Below are 20,885 nucleotides of genomic sequence, written 5' to 3' on the forward strand. Positions count from 1 at the left end.
CAACAAAGATAACTTGAGATGATAAAACTCAAATAGGGCAGGACCCATACAAACTTTTCTTCTGGTGCGCAGAGGCAGAGTCAAAGCTTGTAAGTAAATGTCAATGAAGTAAGAGCTTTTAGATGAACTCTTTAGGAGTAATCACCTTCCCTTGTGGCTCAGCTGGTAAAGAATCCGCCTGCAAGGCGGGAGACCTGGGTTCGATCCCTGGGTTGGGAAGATCCCCTGGAGAAAGGAAAGGCTACCCACTCTAGTATTCTGGCCTGGAGAATTCATATAGTTCGTGAGGTTGCAAAGAGTCGGACACGACCCAGCGACTTTCACACACACACACACACACACTTTACGAGTAATTATGTTTTAGGACTGCCTACTTGAAATGGTTTCTCCAGATTTTTGGTAACTTGAAACAGCGCAAATAAGTTAAGATGCTGGTGTGGACTGGAAAAAAAAAGTACAACTTGAAAGTTATGTTTTATTTGGTAGACAAAACTGAGGACTTAAGTCCAGGACACAGCATCTCAGCTAACCCTGAGACTGCTCTCAAGAGATAAGGGAGGAGCCAGGATACACAGGAAGTTTTGTAACAGAGGCTAGGTAGTTGGAACATCTGGTGACTCGGCAGCAGTCCGCCCGCAATGCAGGCGAGCCCGAGGTCAGCTGGCCTCTCCACAGCCCGGGCTCCCTGACCCTCTGCCCCCAGGGGTCTGGGTGAAGGGCAAGGCTGGAGCCTGTGGCCCAGAGGGGAGAGTTGGGGCGCTTGGGCCACAGGCCGTCTTTCCGGCGGGGCGGGGCAGACGGAAGGCAAGTCTGCGCGGTGAGGAGCTCTCTCCTACAGCAGCGCCCTCCCTCCCCGGGCCGTGGGCTGGAGCCCCAGATCCGCCCAGCCCGAGGTCCGGCCCGAGGCTGGCTGGAGCCTAAGGGCGCTAAGAACCGCCCCCCTCAGCACCCACCAAGCAGGGCCGACTCCCTTTCAGATGGGGCTCCCACCGCCTGGAAGGGCACTTAAGCTCGGGCCCCGGGGGTGCTCCCTGAAACTGGCCAGGAGCCCGCAGGCCGGCCGTGTGGCGCGCAGGACCCTCCGCAGCGCGCCCCCTCCCCCGAGGCCGCCAGGGCGAAGGCTCGGACAGGACAAGCTCCCCCCGTGTCCGCAGCAGCTGGGGCAGCGCCAGGCCCGCAGCGGGGGGCGCGCGCGGACGCGCTGGACGGGCGCGGGCTGGACCCTAGCCGCTCCGGCTTGCCGAAGACTCCCGACCAACACAGCCTGCGGGACCCGGGTCGCGGCCGCCCTCGGGCGCCCGTCCCGCGGGAAGGGGGCCGGTTCGCGCGGCCGCGCCCGCCGGCCACTCTACACCCTGGCCTAGCGGCGCCGACGCCAGGCCGCCGTGCCCACGCCCCCATGACGTCATCTTCCGCGACCCAGGAGGCCCGGCCGCAGGCGCCGCCATGTTACCTTACGGCCGCCGCCGAGAGGACCTCGCGCCGCCACGAAGCTACTCACTGAAGCCGGTGACGTCACCGCAGCGCGTTGGGCGGGCGCCGCCATGTTTCCGTACGGACGCCGGCATGAGGACCTCGCGCCTCGCCGAGGCCCCGCCCTCCGGTGACGTCACCACGGCGCGCCGGGCGGGCGCCGCCATGTTGGGGGTCCTCGCCGCGGGCGCGTAGGTGTCCTCATAAGATGCCGGCTCGGCGGCGCTCGGCTTTTTCCCCCCCAAGATGGCGTCCATGCGGGAGAGCGACACGGGCCTGTGGCTGCACAACAAGCTGGGGGCCACGGACGAGCTGTGGGCGCCGCCCAGCATCGCGTCCCTGCTCACGGCCGCGGTCATCGACAACATCCGCCTCTGCTTCCACGGCCTCTCGTCGGCCGTGAAGCTCAAGCTGCTGCTCGGGACGCTGCACCTCCCGCGCCGCACGGTGGACGAGGTGAGGCGGGCGGCGGTGCGGACGCGAGACCCCGGCGCTCGCGGCCCCCTCGCGCGCAGCCGCCTCTCCCCTCCGCTCGCGCCCCTCGTACCCTCTGCCGCCCGGGCCGCGCCCCCTCCTCGGCCCTCCCCGCGCTGGAGGGGCTCGGGCGCCGGCCTCCGTCCCTCAGCTTCTGGGGTCTCCGCCCGGTTGGGTCACCTGGCCCTCCGGGGTCTTGCCACGCGCTCGCGTTTTTCGCTTCGTTCTCCTCAGTGGGTCTGTCCTTTTTTTTCTTTTTTTCTCCTCCTTAACGGTACATTATGTCACTTTTTGCGCAAAATACGGAGGTTTTCAAAACGGTGAGCACTGTCCTCGTTCACACGCCCTCCGGCTCCGTCTCAGCGCCTCTCCGCTCCCGCGGTTCGCGGTGGTTTCCTGCCCCGTCGTGTACGGGACGTCTGCCGCGTCCGCCAGTTCAGTCGCTCAGGCGTGTCCGACGCTTTGCGACCCCATGGACTGCAGCACCCCAGGCCTCCCCGTGCACCACCAGTTTACTCAGACTCGTAGGTGGTGCCATCCAGCCGTCTCGTCCTCTGTCGTCCCCTCTCCTCCTGCCCCCAATCCCTCCCAGCATCAGGGTCTTTCCCAGTGAGTCACATCTTCGCGTTAGGTGGCCACAGTATCGGAGCCTCAGCATCCACCGTGCACAGGAGCGCACGTTGGTCGCTTGACCGAGCCACACGGCAACCCGCCTGTCCCCCTCACGCTGCCCAAGGAGCAGAGGAAGGCTGCGGCCGGAGCCCCCCGCCCCTCCGCGCGCTGCCTTGGGAGGGGACCGCTTCCCCGCCCCGCTTTGCGACGTGTCGGTTGGCTGTGCCTTTTCCAGCCGTCCAGTTGGGTTTCCCCTGCTTTGAGCTGGACGTCACGGTGTGGAGTCGGGTGTTTTGAGTGAGGGGTGTGGGTGTGTCTGTCTGCTTCCGCGGTTTAGTTCTCACCGCCGGATCGCGTTCCGTCCCCTTAGTGCGCGTGTGCTGGAGCACCTTTTCCCGCGTGGGTTCAGTGTTCTTTTTTTGTGAATTGTCTGTCCAAACGTTGTTTTCCCCATTGTGGTTTTTTCATTGTCTTGTACGAGCTTTTAAAAGTTTGTTTGTGTGTTGGTGCAGCAGGTGGCTGGTAGGGTCTTAGTTCCGTTCCTCCTGCAGTGGAGGCTTGGAGTCCTAACCACACCCACAGGGAGTTCCCACTTTGTAGGAGTTTTTTTGAAACATAAATTTTGAATATTAATATTTTTTCCCACTAATTTATGTTACAAATGTCTTCCAGTTGTGTCTTGACCTAGCTTTCTTCGCGGAGTCTTTGGATCCTAGAAGCTCTTAGCTGTAACTAGGCAGCTGTGCTTCTCTTAGGATATGCTTGTGGGGGGGCTCCCTGGTGTCTGGTTTTGCCTTTCACTTCTGCAAAGCATTTCTTTGGTGCAGAGCCCTCCAGGAACCTGGCCTAGGGTGGGTGGAAGTTTGCACCACCACCCCACCCTCCACCAACCTATTTATTAACCACACTTGTCCTGAGTTCACAGCCAAACTTTAAGAAAAAGCGATTTTGGGCTTAGGCCATTTTGCCATCTAAGCCTGGCCACAAAGTTTGCCCTTGAGCAGGTCTTAGTAATTAATGATCTAAAGGGAAGTGAGAGAAGGCAGGAGCAAAGGAAAAGCAGTCAAGGGACTGTTGTTCAGTCACGCAGTCGTGTCCGACTCTTTCCGACCCATGGACTGCAGCACGCCAGGCCTCCCTGTCCCTCACCATCTCCCAGAGCTTGCTCAAACTCATGACCATGGAGTCTGTGGTGCCATCCAACCATCATCCTCTGTCATCCCCTTCTCCCGCCTTCAGTCCTTCCCAACATCAGGGTCTTTTCCAGTGAGTCAGTTCTTCACATCAGGTGGCCAAAGTATTGGAGTTTCAGCTTCAGCATCAGTCCTTCCAATGAATATTCAGGACTGATCTCCTTTAGGATGGACTAATTTGATCTCCTTGCTGTCCAAGGGGCTCTCGAGAGTCTGGTCCAGCACCGCAGTTTAAAAGCATCCGTCCTTTGGTGCTCAGCTTTCTTTCTGCTCCAGCTCTCACATCCATGCATGACCACTGGGAAAACCATAGCCTTGACTGTATGGACCTTTGTCAGCAAAGTGATGTCTCTGCAGTCAAGAAAACGTAGTTGCCATAAAACAAGAGTCCTAGTTCTTCCTCAAGGGATATTCATAACAATCTGATACCTGTCTTTGAGTTCTGCAAGAACTAAGGCCCCCACCCAGGTAGAGGATGCAGTGATAGTCTTGACCCCTGGGACTCAGTCAACTAAGCCCTTTCATGAATATGCAGGTAACCTCGCTTAGGGTAGTTTTCTCCTCACTTGCTGCAAGTAATGAATCCCTCCTCTCCCACCTTTTAGCTTGGTTGTGTCTCTTGGCTCAGTGCCAACCAGGAAGTGACCCGGTTTTGTTAGCAGTTATGGGAAGGGTGAACGTGAACGAATGAAGGTTTTTATTGTCTGTTGACATGTTGGTTGCCACATTTACAAAGTAGCATTAACTTTGTAATTAACTGGCTTCCCTGAGGTAAGCCCGGCTTGGTCATTGTATGTGTAGGGCTGTGCCATCCTCATGGCTTCCCAGGCAGTGCGGTGGTGAAGAACCCGCCTCCAGTACAGGACACACTAGAGGTGTGGGTTTGATGCCTGGGTCGGGAAGACCCCCTGGAGAAGGAAACGGCAACCCACTCCAGTGTTTTTTGCCGGAGAACCCCGTGGGCAGAGGAGCCTGGCGGCTGCAGTGCACAGGGCTGCAGAGAGTCGGACGTGACTGAGCGCAGCGCAGCGCAGCGCTTGTGGCCCTGACGCTTTGTGTAGGAATTTTGTGTCAGTGTTCATGGGTGAGATTAACCTCCAGTTTTACTCGCCTGGGCGGTCTTCGTTAGATACTGGTATTGAATTTCTTTATAAATGCGGTGGTGATACGGCTTCTGTTTTCCTCTCTTTTAGAAATTTTGTTTAATAGTGGAATTATTTCTTCCTAAATGTTTGGTAGAACTTAAGTAATAAGCCAGCTGGGGGGCTGGATTTTCCCTGTGGGAAGATATTTGAGTATTGATGTTTGGTTTGATGTTCTTCTTAACTTTTCTGGATGCTGTATGTTTTCTAGTGGTTGGGCAGTTTGTGTTAAAACTGCGGCCTTGTTAGCATACAGTGGACGACAGCCCTTTTCATCTTGGAATGTTAGAAGCATGCGCACTGCGGTTTCCTCCCCCGGGTTCCCCCGGGGTTCATCGCAGCAGATGTTTGTCAGCCTCAGGAGACTTTGCCAAGTACCACCTTTTGACTTTGTTCATTGTTCTGTTATCTGTTCATTTTCTGTTCGCTAATCTTGGTTATTTCTTTTTTTTTAAGGTTTGTTTACTGATGCATTTTATTTTTTGGCTGTGGTGGGTCTTGTTGCTGCGCTCGGGCTTTTTCTGGCTGCGTGGAGAGGCGGCTCCTCTCCAGTGTGGCGGAGAGGAGTGTGGCCCACAGGTTCAGTCATCCCTTGGCGTGAGGGCTCTTCCCGGACCAGGGATCAAGCTGGTGCCGCTGCGTTGCAAGGTGGGCTCTTAACCACTCGACCCCAGAGGAGCCCATGTTCACTAATTCTTGTCCTTTGATTACTTCCTTCCTTTACTTGGTATTTATGTTGTTCCTTTTCTCATCTCTTAGTGTAGACACTGACCTCATTTCTCAGCCACCTTCCTTTTCTAAAATGCCCGTGTTAGGGCGGGTTTTCCTCTCTTACGTCTTTGGCTGTGCCCACAACTGTTGATGGTGTCATCATCACCAAGGCACACTATCTTGTAACTTCTACGATGATTTCCTCACTGATCTCTTTGTAATTTAAAATGTTTTTTAATTTTTGTACATTAGAGGGAGAGAGGTTTTACTTGTTTTTACTAGTAATTTCTAGCTGGGATGAGTGCTTGTCAGAGAATATAGTCTGTGTTATTTCAGTCATTTGAAATGTAAGATTTGCTTAATGGCAAAATATATGGTCAGTTTTCATAAGCATGGCGAGTGAGTTTGAGAAGCATTTTTTTCATCTAGTTTTGCGACCCATTGCCCAGTATGTATTCAGTAGGTCAGATTTGTTTACTCGTCCGTATCAGTGGGTATGCTTCCCTCTGTTGTCTCCTATGATTATACACCTGCCTGGTTTTATCGGCCTCTGCTTTCTGCGCTGTGACGCGCTGAGCGCCGTGCCTGTTGCCTTGTGAGTGGGCCGCAGGTCCCTGGGTGAAGGCCTCTGTGGCCGGCAATGTTGTGTCTGTGTTTTGGTCCAGCATTGATAGAAGTATACCAGCTTTCTTTGGTTGATTCCTCTGTAGTTTATTCTTGGATTTTGCCTGTCATTACAAGAAATTGTAATGAAAAACTTACTTAGCTGGACTGAAAGAACTAGGCCTTTCTGGATAATTTACTTTTCTGAAAGGCATTTTTATTTATATATTTAGTGTTAAACTTTTTATTCCAAAACATCCTAATTCACTTAGCTGTCTTAGTTACTTTTCTTCAGTTATGTGAGGGTCTGATACCTTCGGGGATAGCTTTCTGCTATTTTTTTATGTGGGACCATAGATGAAGGGACACCAGATAGCTGGGCTGTGTGTGCTCCACCCTGATGGCAGAAAGGGAAGAGACACTGAAGAGCGTCTTGATGAACGTGGAAGAGGAAACTGAAAAGGCTGGCTTAAAACTCGGCATTCAAAAAGCCAAGATCATGGCATCTGACCCCATCTCTTCCTGACAGATAGATGGGGAGACACTGGAAACAGCGATAGATTGTACTTTCCTGGGCTCCAACATCACTGTGGACTATGATTACAGTCATGAAATTAAAAGACACTTGCTCCTTGGAAGGAAAGCTATGACAAACCTAGACAGCGTATTAAAAAGAAAAGACGTCACTTTGCTAACAAAGGTCCCTCTAGTCAAGGCTATGGCTTTTCCAGTGGTCATGTATGGATGTGAGAGTTGGACTATAAAGAAAGCTGAGCGCAGAAGAATTGATGCTTTTGAACTGTGGTGTTGGAGGAGACTCTTGAGAGTCCCTTGGACTGCAAGGAGATCCAACCAGTCCATCCTAAAGGAGATCAGTCCTGGGTGTTCACTGGAAAGATTGATGCTGAAGCTCCAACACTTTGGCCACCTGGTGTGAAGAGCCGATTCACTGGAAAAGACTGATGCTAGGAAAGACTGAAAGAGAAGGAAGAAGCGGGCGGCAGAGATGAGATGGTTCAGTAGCATCACCGCCTCAGTGGACATGGGTTTGAGCAAACTCTGGGACATGGTGAGGGACAGGGAGGCCTGGTGTGCTGCAGTCCTTGAGTTTGCCAAGAGTCAGACATGACTGAGGCCCTGAACAGCAGCACGTGTCCCACGCTGGGTCAGGGTTCTCCAGAGAAACGGCCGACAGGACGCCCGTGTGCGCCGTGTGTGCGCTCTGCGCACATGCTCAGCTGTGTCCGACTCCCTGCGGCCCCACCGACTACAGCCCGCCAGGCTCCTCTGTCCGTGGGATTCTCCAGCAAGAATCCTGGAGTGGGTTGCCATGCCCCACTCCAGGGGATCTTCCCAACCCAGAGATTGAACCCTGAGTTTCCTGCATCTCTTGCATTGCAGGCAGATTCTTTACCATGGATCCATCAGGGAAGCCTTATGTGTACCTATATATGCCATGTAGAGGGGGAGAGAGAAAGAGGTCCTGGCTTTATTAAAAGGAGTTGGCTTATGACAGCCTCCTGAAAAGGCCCAGGATCTGCAGCCAGCAAGTGTGAGAACAGTCTGAAAAACCAGCAGGCCAGAGAAGGGCCAATATCTCAGTAAAGTCCCAGGGTTGGGAAAGATCAGTCTCAGCTTAGTACTCAGGCTGGAGGAGTTCGATCTACTAGCCTGTCTGCTCTGTTCAGGTCTTCAGTTGATTGAATGAGGGGCAGCCACGCTAGGGAGGGCGGTCCCCCTCACTCCCTGCAATTCCTGGGTTGATCTGATATAGGCACACCCTCAGACACATCCAGAACAGCTTTGGACCCCTTGGCCCAGGCATGTGAGCGTAAACATTATACGCGGCATCTGCTCCAGCTTGTGTTTCTTAATGAAATCTTCAAACCAGTCCACGTGTTTTGTGATGTATCTGTTTCTCTTTAAAGCTAAGTAAACCAAATAGGAAAAGGAGTACGTCAAGGCTATATATTGTCACCCTGCTTATTTAACTTATATGCAGAGTACATCATGAGAAACACTGGGCTGGAAGAAGCACAAGCTGGAATCAAAATTGCTGGGAGAAATATCAGTAACCTCAGATATGCAGATGACACCACCCTTATGGCAGAAAGTGAAGAAGAACTAAAAAGCCTCTTGATGAAAGTGAAAGAGGAGAGAGAAAAGTTGGCTTAAAGCTCAACATTCAGAAAACTAAGATCATGGCTTCTGGTCCCATCACTTCGTGGGAAATAGATGGTGAAACAGTGGGAACAGTGTCAGACTTTATTTTTGGGGCTCCAAAATCACTGCAGATGGTGACTGCAGCCATGAAGTTAAAAGACGCTTACTCCTTGGAAGGAAAGTTATGACAAACCTAGATAGCATATTGAAAAGCAGACATTACTTTGCCAACAAAGGTTCATCTAGTCAAGGCTATGGTTTTTCCAGTGGTCATGTATGGATGTGAGAGTTGGACTGTGAAGAAGGCTGAGCGCCGAAGAATTGATGCTCTGGCGAGGGCCTTGGGCCTGTGCTCCTGGGGCCGCAGCGGCCCCTGCCCCGCCCTCCCCCATGGGGAACTGTCTGCTTCTGCATTTGTTTTACACTTCTTTTATTTGAATGAGGCCGAGTATCCTTTGCAATTTTAAATCATTTTTCTAATGGTAAAGTTTTAAAAATTGGCATGGAGAATCAGTCTCCTTGTTTGTTCTTTATGTATAGTAGAGACGTCTATACAATATAACAAGTGTGTGTGTGTTTAATTGCCTGTGATAGGAATTACAAATTTTTTTTTCCACTCAGTGTGACATTTCTCTTGATTTCATTTATGGGATTGGATTTTTTTGTGTAATGTTTCATAGAAAAAATACTTAAGTGGTAAACTTCAAGCTTTTGTCTTTTATGGCTCCTCAGTTTAGAATTGTAACTCCAGAGGACTTGCTCTTACCAGTCACACAAAAGAGAGACTTCTATGGTCCTTCCAGGGCCTTTATGTCTCATTTCTCAAATTGAAATGCGATTCGTTTGAAGTTTGTCTGGGAATACAGTGGGAGGTGAAGGCCGTGTCGAACCCACGTGGCATTTATAACTGTGGCATCTGGCAGGACTGATCTTTCTTGTGTTAGCTTCTTTTACAACTTCTTACTTGTATTGCTTTTCTCACAGGAAGTTAGAATCAGACTGTAGTTTTGTGAAGGAAATATTCCTGCAGCTTGAGTGGGGTCCCCCGGACTTAGAGGTTACTGAAGGACAGCGCCCATCCATACGGTACTGGGGGCACCACGCACTTCGTCTCTGTCGTCCATTCCGGCTCTGGGGGCTCCTGGCCATTGGAGGGCGTCCTTAGACATTGCGTGATGCCTTAAGTCTGTTTCTTGGTATGGTCTTCTTGTTGCTTTTGTTACCTCCTGTTGTCTTGCCGTGTCTAAACTCATTTCTCTGCTTTATCTCCTCATTTTGTAGAGTTTAAAAGTTCTTGGCACTGTGAGTGGTCAGAGACGCCGTGTGCTCGGTGGGGGTGTACCCCGTGGACACTGGTGTTTTCCGCCCTTTGCTCTTCCCGTGTGACTCTGGCTGCCCCTCTCCTGGTTCCTCCCTGACTGTGACTCCACTGGACTGCAGCAGGCGCTTGCGAGTGTGGCTCTTCCAGGAGCTCCGTGTCGGGGGGCCGGGCCGAGGACCGTCCTTGCCCCTGCCGGCTTCCTCTCCACAGAGCCCAGCTCTGTCGCCCAGAACTGACACCTGGGCACATGACGCCCAGCCAGGTCGGGGACACGCCGCCTCCAGGCGGGATCCCAGGTGTGCTGCCAGCTTTGGGGACGGCTGCGGCCCCCTGTTCTTTGCTCATAGTTTTTCAGACTGAGATACTCAGGTTAGATTCACTCTTGAAATGCATAGACCAGTGCTCTGGGTGCCTCACCGCGCTCTCTGAGGCCAGAACATTTGTGTAGCCCGGAGGAGGCGACCCCAAGCCCCGCAGTCTGCCCTGCCACCTGCAGCCCTGGGACCGCCGTCCGCCTCCCGCGCCTACAGGGTAACCTGTCCTGGTGTGTGACCTGCGCAGAACCGCGCGGCGTGTGCGCTCAAGTCTGGCTGCTTTCACAGAGCTTTCGTGGTTCGCCCATGTTACCGTGTGTGTCCTTCAGCTGCCAGACCAGAGTTCCCTTGTGCGGATGAAGCTTTCATCAGATGATGGCCTTGGAGTCGCTGCTGCTCTGGGGGTGTTATGAATACAGCTGTCTGCCTGCAAATTTGGGAGGACGGGTGTCTCCAGTCTCTGGGTCTGTGCCCCAGCATGGAGCTGCTGGCCCTCATGCTCCGCGGGGGCTGTCTTTTTCTTTAATTTTGGTTGTGCCTTGCGGCCTGTGGGATCTCGGTTCCCTGGGCAGCGGCTGAACCCGGCCCTCCACAGTGAGAGCGTGGCCTCCTCGCGGAAGGCCTCCAAGAGGCCCTGTGTCGGTCTTCTTGAGGAGCGGCCACGTGGTTCTCCAAACGCTGCGCCATGTGCCTGGCCCACTGCCCCAGCCCCTTCTTGTGATCCTGGGCCCGGGCGCGGGGCGGCCGCCCTGCCATCTGCCTGCCTGGGTTTCACGGTTCTGACGGTGCCCAGGGCCCAGCCTGCCTGTGGAGCCCCTGGTGAGCCAGGGGTGTGAGTCGGGGTGTTCTTGTTCTGCATTTTATATAGATTTAGTTTGTCACAGACACATTCTTACCGTCTAACTCATTCTAGTAAGTGACAGGTAAAAGTGTTTTTCGTTTCATAGCTTTTGTTTTTAACGGAGGAAAGAGTGAAGCTCAGCTAAATCAAAGGGGGAGGGTAGCAGACGCTGTAACAGCCCCACCACCAGCGTTAAATGAAAAAAGGACGCTTACCATTTAGTCACACGGCGAGAGAACACGTTTCCGGGTATTTCAGGGTGCAGCCCTTGAGAGGTGGGTCAGCTGGCCCTCGACCCTGCCCGCGGCCAGCAGGAGGGACCGGTGTCGGGCACCAAGGCTGGGCCTCGTGCCCTGAGCCCCGGACGCCGGCAGGCAGCCAGGCGTGCTGGACGGGGGCTGGGCCCAGGTGGGAGGGCCCCCTGTTCCCGAGGGCCGTGCTGGGGGATTCGGTCTGCAGGGTGGGGCCAGGGGGCCGGGCGAGTCCGGCTCTGTCTGGGCCCCAAGCTGCAGGGAGTGGGGACACTCAGCCGCTGGCGGCCTGGGGAGGTGGCTGGGGCCTCAGCAGACGCGGCCACAGCCCAGGCCCAGGCCCCTGTCACCGGGGCCTCGGGAGGGCAGCCTCCCCAGGTGCTGCTCCATCCCAGGAGCCCAGTTGTGGCCTCGGCCCGGGCCTCCTGGCAGCCCTTGCCTGCTCCCTGCCCGCCAGGACCGCGCTCCACCACCTACCCTGGCCAGCTCCCTCAACTGCTGCCCAGTCTGCCGGCTCCTGTTCCGTCTGCCGCGCGCTGGGAGGCCCCCTTGAGGCTGGCCCCTCAGCGCCCCCAGGAGCCCTGCAGGTCTGACGCGGGCCCACGTGTGAGAAGGCGAGGCGCTCAGAGGCCCAGCTCGGCGCCTGCCCTCAGACCCGCGCGGGCAGCACGGGGTGGGCCCAGACGCGCCTGTGCTGTCTCGCAGATGAAGGGCGCACTCACGGAGATCATCCAGCTCGCCAGCCTGGACTCGGACCCCTGGGTGCTCATGGTGGCTGACATCCTGAAGTCCTTTCCTGACTCCGGGGCCCTTAACCTGGACCTGGAAGAGCAGAACCCCAACGTCCAAGACATCTTAGGGGAGCTCAGAGAGAAGGGTAGGGCGGGCGTGTGGTCTGCGGGGGAGGGGGGCCTGCCCTGACAGCGCTCCTGAGGTGATTGTCGGTCCCCCCCTCCCCGGCTCGGGCGCCGTGTGACCTGTCCTCACCCCGCACAGCCCTCCCCTCAGCTCCGGGCAGGCTGTACCCCGGAGCCTGGGTGCTCCCTGGCACCGGCTGGCCGCTTCTGAGTGTGTGCTGAGAACACCTGCGACGCATCTGTTTAGAACACGAACTCCAAACCACTTAGGCACTGTTTGCAAACGGACAGGAGAACACACGGAGGCGGGAGGCCTGTTCCTCCCCGAACCCCTCTAGTTTGGAGAACTAGCACCGCAGCCCTGGAAAGGCGGGCCCGTGCCCCGGGGCTGCTGCAGGGTCGGCGGCCTGGGCGTCCGGGGTGGATGCCCGCCCCTGCTTCCAGCCCTGAGGTGGCCGCTCCCGCTCTGAGCCTTGCGCTTGCTCAGTGGCCACCCCAGAGCACCGGAGCCCACACCCGGGTGTCTGTGTCCTGGGGCCCAGCTCGTCCAGGCTCCCGGCAGCTCCAGGCCCTCCCGGGTGCGCTCTCCGGTGGGAGGGGCCCGCTCTGTCTGCAGCCCTGGGGAGATTCGGAGTGCTCCCCGGGGCCGGGAGCGTGGGGCCGTCTGCTTTCTGCTTTCCCCGGGCCTTGCTCTTGAGCTCTCGCCCCCAGCTTACACGCGGGCCAGGACACGGCCTGGGTGCTGCTCCCGGGACCAGGGGCCAGCGGGGCCCAGGGGCGTCCCCCAACAGGGTGGGCGGGGGAGACCCGGGACGGCCGCGGGCGCCCTCGGCTTGCTCTGGGCGTGAGGACGCCAGCTGTGCTGGGCCAGGGGCTCTGGCCTTCAAGCCGCTCCCAGGGGATTCTGGGGCCTTTGGGCCCAGGTCAGTGGCCCTGACTGCTGGGTGAGGGCAGGCGTGCGGTCAGCGGGTACTTGTTCTCTGTTTTGAGTTCAAAGCAGAAGCTCCACGAACATAAATAGGAAACTGCGCCTCTACACTGGCTGTGGAAATGGGGCCTGCGTGCGGAGGTGCGCCTCCTGACACGCCGGCTCTCCGAGCAGTGAACGAGTGCGAGGCGTCCGCCATGCTCCCGCTGGAGTGCCAGTACCTGAACAAAAACGCCCTGACGACACTCGCGGGCCCCCTCACCCCCCCGGTGAAGCACTTTCAGCTGAAACGGAAGCCGAAGAGCGCCACGCTGAGGGCCGAGCTGCTGCAGAAGTGTGAGTGCCGGGCCTCTGTCCGCCGGGGCTGGGGCCGCCCTGCGCAGCCAGGCCTGGGAGGTCCTGCAGGCTTCGGGAGACTGGCTTGCTGGCACACGATGCCTTTTGTCCCACGTTAGTAGTTTTTGTTCTGAGGTTCCTTCAGGTTTTACGGTTCCTAATTATCTTTTAAAGACAGTGTTCTACATAGCTTTTTCTATTAGAAATTCATTGATTCTGGGCTAAACTGCATGTTCTAAAAATCTCCTGTAGAAACTTGCTAGTTTTCAGGTGAAAGTATTTATAATCTTTGTTCCAAAAATGATGTCTGAACCAGCTGAATCACACAGGTGATGAGACAGTTACTCCCTTGACTGTTCTGGAGTTGCAAATGGCCTGAATTTGACTATAAAGATGTTTGGTCATTTTCTTAAACGTTTCCCTAAGTAGCAGCTATAAAATGTACGTAGAAGGTGCTTGTTGGAAAAGAGGCTAGGATATTGATTGTTTTGACTGATAGCAGATTTTAAGTGGTTCTGGTATTGGTGTCGATAAGTGTGTAAGTGGCCTGTTTGCAAAGAATCAGATAAAGCGCCGCCACCGTGGCTCCCCTGGACAGCATCCGGGGTCCGCAGTGGTCTGCAGCCTCGTGGAGCTGGGGCCTCGACCCCGCTCCCCAACCAGGGAGGAGCCCCCGCTGTCTGCTCCCCTGTGAGCCCACGGTCAGAGGCGCCGCCCTGGGAGCGCTGACACAGCCCTTGTCTTCCAGCCACCGAGACAGCCCAGCAGCTCAAGAGGAGCGCGGGCGTGCCCTTCCACGCCAAAGGCCGGGGGCTGCTCCGCAAGATGGACACCACGAGTAAGGCCGCCACCCGGGGCGGGGGGTCTGGGAAGGCGCGGCCGTCTGCAGCCGACAGGGTCCTGCCGTGTGGACTGGGGGGGCTCTTCCGCCCTGCCAAGGAGGGACCTGGCTGGCCCGGGACGGCCCGGCTTCTCCGTGCGAAGTTCCAATGGCCCCCCGGCCTCCCTCGGGGCTGGAGCTCCCCTTGCGCTGTCTGCCTGGCCCGGCCGGGGGCTAGTCCATAGGCGGGGGTCGGAGAGGGCAGTAACCTGCTGCAGGGGGCCCGCCCCGCGGCCCCGTCCTCCTCTCCAGCCCGGGCGGGCCTGACCTCCACAGGGGCTTGGGGGCTCCCCGCTGCGCCTGCTGAGGACCCGCGAGCCGCGGTGTGGGTGCTGGGCCGGACCCAGTGGCGGGAAGGCACCGTCCCTCCTGCGTCAGGGACCCCGCGGGGGGTGGGGGCGGTGCTGGTGCAGCTGGGACGGCCCCGCCCTGGGGTCTGCAGGCCCCCTGCCCTCACGGATACCCTAGGACCCTGGGGGCATGGAGGAGGGTTCGGGGACTCGTCAGGCAGCACCTGAAGCTCCTGACAGCCGCCCTCCTCCCCCCGCCCCAGCTCCACTCAAAGGCATCCCGAAGCAGGCGCCCTTCAGGAGCCCCACAGCCCCCAGCGTCTTCAGTCCCGCCGGGAACCGCACGCCCATTCCGCCGTCCAGGACGCCCCTGCGGAAGGAGAGGGGTGTGAAGGTGGGCACAGGCCCCGCGCGGCTCCGGGCTGGCCTGGTGCGCCTTCGCCAAGGCTGAGGGGCTTCTGTCTGTCTGCAGCTCCTGGACATCTCCGAGCTGGATGTGGTTGGCGCCGGCCGGGAGGCCAAGAGGCGCAGGAGGGCCCTGGGTGCGTACTCGGCCGCCTGTGCCCACGGGCGGCCTCATCTCCCGAGACCGGCCCGGCTGCCCCTCGAGGCAGCCGTGTCTTTGGGGGTCCGTCGCCCAGGCTGGGGGTGCTGAGGCCGTGCTCTGCCCGCAGACACAGAGGCGGTGGAGAAGCCCGCCAAGGAGGAGACGGTCGTGGAGAATGCCACCCCCGACTACGCAGCCGGCCTGGTGTCCACGCAGGTAGGGCTGCGGGCCCTGGGTGGCGGAGTGGGTCCCCTGTCTTAGCGTTAGCCGCTGGGGCGTGTCCATGGGGACACACGCAGGAGAATGGGGGCCTAGGGGGCCCTGGTGTGGACACGGGCCCAGAGCGGGGGGCTCCTCGGCGTCCCCTCAGTCTCGCGGCAAGGCCAGTTAGCCTCACAGGAGGGCGTCCCTGCGCCGAGGCCCCCCTGCTGTGGGGGCCGCACAGGCGGGTACCCGGTGTCACCTTGTCCATCGGTCTCCTCCGGGGAGCGTTGCAGAGCTGTGTGTTCTCACGGTCTTGAAAGGACTGGGTTTTCCTTTTATCACATGCTTGTGATAAGAAAAGCATCCTTGGATTCTTTCCTCAAAGATGGCTCGGTTGGGGGCGGGGGGGGGGGGGTGTTCCTGACCAGACGGGACGGCCCGGCCAGGCCCCCAGCCCACGGGGAGGCTCCAGGCTGGGGGTCAGGCCCTGAGGGGTCAGGGCCCAGGGCTCCTCTGGGAGGAACGTGGCCTCTGTCTTCCAGAAACTCGGGTCTCTGAATAGTGAGCCCGCGCTGCCCTCCACGAGCTACCTGCCAGCGACGCCCAGCGTGGTCCCGGCCTCGTCCTACGTCCCCAGCTCTGAGACGCCGCCAGGTGAGCGGCCCGCCGCCCTTCCCCGGGACCTGCGGCTCGCTTTGGGGGCAGGGGGCTGGGCCGTGGACCAGAGCGCGTCCACTTCTCTTTCGGGGGCTGGACGCAGAGTGGGGGATCTCGGGCCTCAGCAGGCTCCGCTCTGCTCGCAGCCCCATCTTCGCGGGACGCCAGCCTGCAGGCCAGCCGCCCCCCCGAGGAGCCCGGCGCGCCGAGTCCGGCGCTCCCGGCGCAGTTTAAGCAGCGCGCGCCCCTGTACAACAGCGGGCCCAGCCCCGCGGCGCCCCCACCCGCCGCGCCCCCCTCGCCCCTGACGCCCACCACGCCCCCAGCCGCCGCCCCTGCGGCCCAGACGCCTCCGGTGGCCATGGTGGCCCCCCAGGCCCAGCAGCCCCCCGCTCAGCAGCAGCCCAAGAAGAACCTGTCGCTCACGGTAGGTTGGGGGGCTGGGGTGCTGACGGCGCCCGGGGAGGGGGGACCCAGTGCCCACACCAGCCTCCACGCAGAGGGAGCAGATGTTCGCGGCGCAGGAGATGTTCAAGACGGCCAACAAGGTCACGCGGCCAGAGAAGGCGCTCATCCTGGGCTTCATGGCGGGCTCCCGAGGTGGGTCCGGGGCGGGGCCAGGCCCTGCGGGGGGGGGGGGGGGGGGTTGGGGGCGGGCCCGGCGGGCGGGGGCGGGGCCCGGGTCCTGTGAGGGTGGGGGCGGGGCCGGCCCTGTGGCCCCGGGTCCCCGCCCAGCGGCCCCCGCCCGCCCCCGCAGAGAACCCGTGCCAGGAGCAGGGCGACGTGATCCAGATCAAGCTGAGCGAGCACACGGAGGACCTGCCCAAGTCGGACGGCCAGGGCAGCACCACCATGCTGGTGGACACGGTCTTCGAGATGAACTACGCCACCGGCCAGTGGACGCGCTTCAAGAAGTACAAGCCCATGGCCAACGTGTCCTAGGGCCGCCGGGCGCGTCCCCGCCCACTTACGCTTTAGATCCGGTTTCTCTGGGGCGTCCTGGACTTGTTTTCTAAATTTTAATATGGGTCCTTTTTGTGTGATTTAAGACACTTTTGGATTCAGTATTACATTTTTGAATGTTAAACTTAGCCAAAAAAAAGTTGTAACTTCGTAATCTTGGCCACAGCTCCTCCTGTTAGACTTGGACCTTTCCTTAGTTTTTCTCGAGTCCCGCTGACCTGCAGGGCTTTCCTGCTCGGGCGGCGCGGCCCCCGCGCGGCTGAGGGTCAAAGGTGCCGCCCGTGGTGGTTGAGCGTGGGGCGCGGGGGCGGGGGGCCCGGCCCGGGACCCAGGGTGGGCCGTGCTCACGCCCGCAGGCTTTGTACTTGCCTTTTGTACAGCTGTGAGCGTGTAAGACCAGTCCTTGGGTACCTGTTTTCATTGTAAAGACCACCTAATTAAAGTTTAGCTTTTCTAAAGAACCACCACCGGAGCTGTTTCCAGCCAGCTCGACCTCTCTGCTTGGGGGGGCGGGGCGGGGGGGGCGCACACCAGAGGCTCTGAGTCAGGAGACCCAGGGGCCTTGGCGCTGAGGCGCGCGAAGCCTCCTTTTCTGACTCTGCCACGTTTTGGGGGACAGGGGCAGATTCAGAGCCCCCCCGCCACGACCACTTCCGGGGCCACCGTGGCCTTTCCCCGGACGTCAGGATGGTGTCAGATGCTCAGCAACAGACGATTCTGGGACGGGGCGGGGCGGGACGGAGTCCAGGCTTAGTACCCCTGCTTCTGCCGAAGGGGAGTGCGGCTTCAATCCTGGACGGGACCTAGGACTCCACATGTGCAGCGAGCCCCGCCCCCCCCCCCAAAAAAAAAAAATCAGGAAAATTGGGAAAAAAAAACAACACAATCCCACATAAAGTAAGTTTAAGAAAAAAGCCTTTAAATTTTTTTTAATACAAAAATACTCATACAATCTTTCAGACACAATTTCCGACCTTAAAATGCTATTTCCCCCCAAACAGCGAATCTACATTTCAGTATATCCCCCAGAAGTGAAGTTCAAGTTCTTAAGTCTGTCAGAACTGGCGGTAGCACCGGGTACCCCAGAGCTGGAGCCTGGACCCCTTGCGGGCCACCGACACTGGCAGCAGTGTGCTGCTCGAGTCATCTCGGCTCCCTTCTTGGCAGGGCGGTGGGCACCGTGCCGCCTGCAGACAGCGTTGTACGTGAGCGTGTCCTCGTTCGCTACACGTCTCGTAGGGTCAAGAATTTGGCACCTGACAGTCTCTGTACTGAGTGATACGAACAGGCTTGTCTTACTCCCGAACGTGAGGTGGCTGGAGAAGGGGCTGCACACACGTGGCCGTTTGCCAGCTGGGGGGTGGGTCCTGGGACGGTGTCGGGGTGACCCCACCCCTTGGGAGGACAGGACGGGGGCCGGGAGGCTGGCAGCACCCGGGGGGCCTGTCCACCCCCGTGCTGAGTCCCGAGGCCCTCAGGCAGCTTTCTTTTGTTTTGGCCTCACATTACCAACCAAGGACTGAGGCTGAGGTTCAGAGCAGACTGAATTCCCCACGTCCAGCACCCCTCTGATTCGGGGCGGCCCCGCCGGGAGGGCCCTTCTCCACTGCTCCTCCAGGCCCGGGTTCTGCTCAGAGCTGTGAATTGGCTTCTTAGAGACTCAGAACTTAGTGTTATTTGCTCATTATAATAATTTTTGGAAAGAGGGCAACCACATCTAAATTAAGTTTTCCAGTATTTCCTTCAGAAAAACCATAAAAGAATTTGGAAATATCAGAGTGACTCAAAGATCACAAAACTTGACTACTGTCAAATATAAAAATAAGTTAACCTGCACCCCCGTGCCCAAAGTGGAACAGCGGCTGCAAGAGCAGCGGCGGTGCTCTGGTGGGCAGAGGCCCCTCCTGGCAGGAGAGGATGGGGGCCGCTCCCCAGGCCTGGCTCTGCAGGGCAGGGCTGCGCCCGGCCCCCTGAGCACAGGGCCTCAGGAGGTGGCCTACGTCCTCCCAGTACCCTCCAGACGGAGTCTGAGAGACAGAGCTCTGCACGGAAACGCCCCCAGTGCCCCAGAGATGGTGGGGCTGCCGAGGACGCAGCCGCCTTTGCCTCTGGTCCCAGGGTCACTAGAAAAGGGCCAGTGGGACGGCCTGGGTCAGCAGCACCCCCCACCCCCCGCCCACCCAGGTCTGTGCTCGGGAGGCCGTGGGAGCCTCAGACCCAGAACAGATGCTTCCCAGGGGTCAGGGCCGTAGAGACCACCCCCCAACCCTGACGGCTCAGCACTGCATCACACACCCCGTCATTCTGCAGCGGGATGGCAAGACGAACGGGGCCTCAGGCGCGGTTTTCTGGGGCAGGTGCGTAAACCGCAGGATGTACGTCGTCCAGGCAGTTTCAGTGAAAGGGTCAGAGAACAGACCTGCTGAATGGCCGCTCCCCTCGTGTGGAGACGGGCAGGCAGGGGGGCTCCTGCTGGGATCGTGCCCAGGCCCAGGTCCACGCGGCACCCCGGGGCGTCGGCCGGCTGTTGCAAGGCCAGGTGCCCACGCCCGGCGGCCCAGCCTGAGTGCCCTTGCCGAGCCCGTCTGCCCAGCCCGGCTCCCGCTACCCCCGCCCAGGCAGCCTCTCCTTGGCCCGAAAGGGCTGTCGGACACAGGTTCCCCTCAAGCTCCGAGCCCAGCAGGGGCACCGGGCAGCCCAGGCTCCTCAGCAGGGCCCACGCCCGCCGCTCCGTCCTGTGGCTGCGGGAACTCGGGACGCATCAGTAAACAAGCATTGCAGTCGGTGCTAGTTTGTGAAACAAGTTTAGCAAAAATATATTGAGAGTAAAAGCCAGAAACTGGTAAAGAAAAACCAATCAAAACTATCCACAAATGCTTCCGTGTGAGGGCCCCTCGGGGAGCCGCCCAGGCCTGGGGTGCAGGCCCGCCGTGGGGCCCGGTCCACAGCCAGAGCCGCTCCAGGGCTCACTCGCTATACTATCGGCTTCTCACTAGGATGGAAAAGAAGCACTCTGAGGAAAAACTTCACATTAGTACAAAAAAAAACCCATACAGCTGTTTCATAAGCGCAACAGTCAAAACCACGTTCCCAAGGCATCCTGGGTCCCGGTGCTTGCCAGGCCCCACCCTGGGCTCCTCTCCTGAGTGACGCGGGCGGGCGGGAGGTGGGCAACGTCGTGAAGACTGGGGATGAGAGACCCTCAGGGAAACACTATACCCCTTGGGTGAGAGAAATGCGTTTCATGTGCCAGTTAATCTTCAGTCCTAAGTTCGGCCTAGAAGGACAGCGGGGCAGGGACGGGCTGAGGTTCGAGTGTAGCTGTGACGCTGTGTAGTGAGGCTGTCTGTCCTGGGACGTCGGCGCCTCGCGGGGCGCCCACGTGGCTCGGACGGTCAGTGCGGGCGCAGCGGGCGCTGCTGAGATGGCTCAGTGGCAGGACGCTCCTCCGCGGGGAGGCCTGTGCGTCTGTGCCGGGGGCCAGGGCGGGGTCCTCTGACACTGCCAGGCCCGGCCCTCCCCGCCCACCCATGGCCACCCCTGGTCAGACCCAGCCCCAGCCAGGCGCTATTTGCCTTCCATGACCCTGCGCCAACACCGCCGCCGCCGCCGCCGCCCCTTGGCCTTGCTGGGCCCCGGGCAGGGCTGCTCGGTCTGGGCGCTCCGGGCCGGCTCCGCCCGGAAGTCGTGCTCGCTGCAGTACAACCGCCCATCCTGGGTGGAGCTGAAGGCCGCCATGTCCTGGTGGTCCTTGCAGAAGGAGTTGGGGCAGAAGTGGCAGAAGGCAGTGGAGGGTTTGCCACACACGTCGCAGTGGTGCCAAGGGCACTCCCACTTCCCTGCAAGGAGAGTGAGTGTTACACACGGGGGCTCAGGATGGGGACTCACTTCAGCTCTCACTCCAGTGAGACGGGCCCTACTTTGCACACGACTCGCAAAACGTAAAAAAAGCTAAAGCTGGTGCTCAGAGACCTGGCGGGCAAGTGGGCCTGTGTCCATGCCCAGGCCACTGGCCGGCCTGGCTGCTCCCAGGACCGGGTGTGGCTGGATCGAGCTTCCGGGGGCCCCGCCTCAGATGTGCCCATGAAGGTGCCCTGTTCAGTCTGGAGAACTACCACCTGCCTG

General features: G+C 58.7%; 3 protein-coding genes across 10 annotated transcripts in view; 1 reads left to right on the top strand and 2 right to left on the bottom strand.

The window, feature by feature from the left end:
• NICOL1 (NELL2 interacting cell ontogeny regulator 1) overlaps positions 1-2,704 on the bottom strand; it is a 21,422-nt gene extending 18,718 nt beyond the window's left edge. The window contains exon 1 of the mRNA XM_061421042.1: positions 2,128-2,704. The gene's annotated coding sequence lies outside the window, so the exon portion shown is untranslated. The remainder of the gene's footprint in view (positions 1-2,127) is intronic.
• On the top strand, positions 1,592-17,221 carry NELFA (negative elongation factor complex member A). 3 transcript variants are annotated; one of them, XM_061421039.1, is made up of 12 exons: positions 5,004-5,268; positions 5,351-5,542; positions 11,804-11,975; positions 13,058-13,219; positions 13,968-14,057; positions 14,653-14,783; positions 14,862-14,931; positions 15,064-15,152; positions 15,683-15,794; positions 15,944-16,224; positions 16,298-16,397; positions 16,555-17,221. In XM_061421039.1, the coding sequence occupies exons 1-12, from the start codon at positions 5,095-5,097 to the stop codon at positions 16,737-16,739; spliced, it is 1,758 nt and encodes a 585-aa protein (XP_061277023.1). In that variant the 5' UTR covers positions 5,004-5,094; the 3' UTR covers positions 16,740-17,221. The 3 variants fall into 3 exon arrangements, with proteins under 3 accessions (XP_061277024.1, XP_061277023.1, XP_061277022.1); XM_061421040.1 differs by lacking the exons at positions 5,004-5,268; positions 5,351-5,542 and adding an exon at positions 1,592-1,929; XM_061421038.1 differs by having other exon boundaries at positions 5,060-5,542.
• Positions 17,222-17,658: 437 nt separating this feature from the next.
• NSD2 (nuclear receptor binding SET domain protein 2) overlaps positions 17,659-20,885 on the bottom strand; it is a 79,318-nt gene continuing 76,091 nt past the window's right edge. For all 6 annotated transcript variants that reach the window (XM_061421030.1, XM_061421034.1, XM_061421035.1 and 3 more), the window contains one exon: positions 17,659-20,599. In XM_061421030.1, coding sequence (XP_061277014.1) covers positions 20,328-20,599 — 272 coding nt within the window. In that variant the 3' untranslated portion in view covers positions 17,659-20,327. The remainder of the gene's footprint in view (positions 20,600-20,885) is intronic.

The sequence above is a fragment of the Bos javanicus genome, chromosome 6 (assembly GCF_032452875.1).
Source record: "Bos javanicus breed banteng chromosome 6, ARS-OSU_banteng_1.0, whole genome shotgun sequence".
In the NCBI taxonomy this organism is placed as follows: domain Eukaryota; kingdom Metazoa; phylum Chordata; class Mammalia; order Artiodactyla; family Bovidae; genus Bos; species Bos javanicus.